Source organism: Podarcis raffonei, chromosome 7 (genome assembly GCF_027172205.1).
Source record: "Podarcis raffonei isolate rPodRaf1 chromosome 7, rPodRaf1.pri, whole genome shotgun sequence".
Classification (NCBI taxonomy): domain Eukaryota; kingdom Metazoa; phylum Chordata; class Lepidosauria; order Squamata; family Lacertidae; genus Podarcis; species Podarcis raffonei.
Genome location: NC_070608.1, coordinates 7,776,369 through 7,778,642, shown reverse-complemented (window position 1 = coordinate 7,778,642; position 2,274 = coordinate 7,776,369). Strand labels below are relative to the sequence as shown.

Genomic DNA, 2,274 nt, shown 5'->3' with positions numbered 1-2,274 from the left:
CTTCCAACTCTAAGATTCTGTGGCTGTGTGACTCTGGCTGACAGCACTTCTCAAGGGTTTCAGATAAGGGTCTGTCCTAATGGTTGGTGCCAGGGATGGAACCCTTCTGCACAGGAGGCAGATGTTGCACCACAGAGCTATGTTCCTTGCCCTGGGAAGAATTTTTTTACTTTGGGGAAAATAGGAACCCTATCAAAGAAACTCTCTGAAACCCCAAATATATTCAGGTAGCTGCAAGCCCCACTGGCCCCTTTAACTGGCAATTAAAGAGCAAGTCATTTCACCTCAACAACCCACTCCAAAATAGCTATAAAAGCATGAAAGACTAATCTCCAAAGCTTTAGCTTTGTCTTTGCTTATTTCCGTTAATAAAGACTAATTCCACCATCCTATAAATTCTTCCAGCAGGAAAACACTGGACAAAGTAGAAAAGCAAAGATTGATCACGATGATCAATTACACCCTCCCATCACCGTCCCCAATGAATGCTGGAGAGGAATATTACGGAACGGACAATGGAACTGTTCTCTCTAACAATAGCTTTACTGATAATGTTTCAAGATTGACATTAGGACGGTTTATACGTTTATATATTTGCTTTTTAATCAGCATTTTTGGGCTTTTGGAGAATGGGACTGTCATCTGGCTGCTTGGCTTCTGCATTAAGAGGACTCCTTCGACCACTTACATCCTGAACCTCTCCATAGCTGACTTTGGTTTACTCACAGTTGTGTTGATTAATAGAATGTGTTTCATAGTGGGAAAATACTTCACTTACCTTGAAGATTACATGCTTAAATTGATTTTCCTATTTATGTACATCACTGGTCAATTTCTGCTGACAGCCATCAGCATTGATAGGTGTGTGGCTGTCCTTTTCCCACTTTGGCATCGATGCCACCGACCACCAAACATGTCCACCGCTGTTTGTGCCTCAATATGGGGACTTTCTACTATTCCCCTTGCAATTAACTTCACTCTCCTTCTGGCTGATTTCAATCTTTCTAACATACTGGGCATTCAGTTTATTGTGAGTGGCTTCCTTTGCCTCCCTCTCATGACTATCACTACTCTGATCCTTTTTGTCAGGGTCTGCTTTAAATCACACCAGAGGAGGAGGGGGAAACTTCTAATTATAGTCCTGCTTGCTCTATTCTTCTTCATCATTTTTTCTTTTCCACTCAATGCCGTTTTCATCACTCTTTTTGTTCTTGATTCAGGTCTTCATTTTTTCTCAAAATATGCCTTCATACTCACCTGTCTGAACAGCAGTGTTAATCCTTTGATTTATTTCCTGGTTGGAAGACAGAAAAGAGGCAGGTGTAGGCAGAGCATGAAAGCCATATTCCAGAATGTTTTCAAAGAGGATGAAAACCCTGCAGAAACAGGGGAGATCTCTTTGGAAACTCAGTTATGATGGCTCAAAAATATTGCCAAAATATGTCTTTATCATTGTGATTCTGATGACACAATCTAGTTCCCAATTTACAAACTTTCTGTCTGTAATCTTGTTGACCTGTGCTCAGTGCTGGCTATTGATTTCAGAGCGTGCATAGAATCTCAGTCTTGAATAGATGGATGGACTTGATGAACTTCTTATTATTCCTATTATTTTATAAATCTAGATAGTATACGACTATGGAGGAAGCCTGGGTCCATTCACGAGAAGAGCATTTAATGTATTCAGGGAGCTCTGAGCTTGCAGTTGGAGTTGCTGGGGAAAGATGTAGGCTGGGGTGCGAAAGTAGATTTGGCTGGCAGAATGGAACCTCTACACACACTTTGAATGCCTTATGCATCAGCATTTTTGATTTCAGTTCAGAAGCTCCCTGGATATCCTATATTACGACCACTTTTGTGCCTGCCTGAAAAGGTGTGTTAACCCTTTGATTTATTTCCCTGTTGGAAGACATAGGAGATTATAAATGGTGTTCGTGATTTTAAAGAGTGGCAAAAAGTAATTACAGTATTTATCTGGGAAGGAAAGAAACCAAGAATAAAATTTAAATTAATTACAGATACCAAAAGAGAGGAGGTTTCTCTCTTGCTTTTGTTTCTTAAGAGATTGGATATTGTTAAAAAAATACAGATTTACTAGATCTGGAAGGATTTGATAATAGATTTGGGTGGCACACATATTTATGGTATGAAATGGTAAAAGTCCATGAAGGTTTTCTGAACCACATAATTCTAAAATCAATATATGAGGTGTGGAATAGATATAAGACTTATTAGAATGTAAAACACCATGGTGGCTGTTGCCGTTAGAGGCAA

The 2,274-nt window shown here is 39.6% G+C and overlaps 1 protein-coding gene across 1 annotated transcript; it reads left to right on the top strand.

Moving 5' to 3' along the window:
• Positions 1–448: 448 nt before the first annotated feature.
• On the top strand, positions 449–1,417 carry LOC128417291 (proto-oncogene Mas-like). Its single transcript, XM_053395734.1, has one exon. It carries the CDS (start codon positions 449–451, stop codon positions 1,415–1,417), a length of 969 nt encoding a protein of 322 aa, XP_053251709.1.
• The last annotated feature ends 857 nt before the right edge of the window (positions 1,418–2,274 follow it).

Coding starts and splice junctions, on each gene's coding strand:
- LOC128417291 (XM_053395734.1), top strand. CDS start 449: ATGATCAATTACACCCTCCCATCACCGTCCCCAATGAATGCTGGAGAG.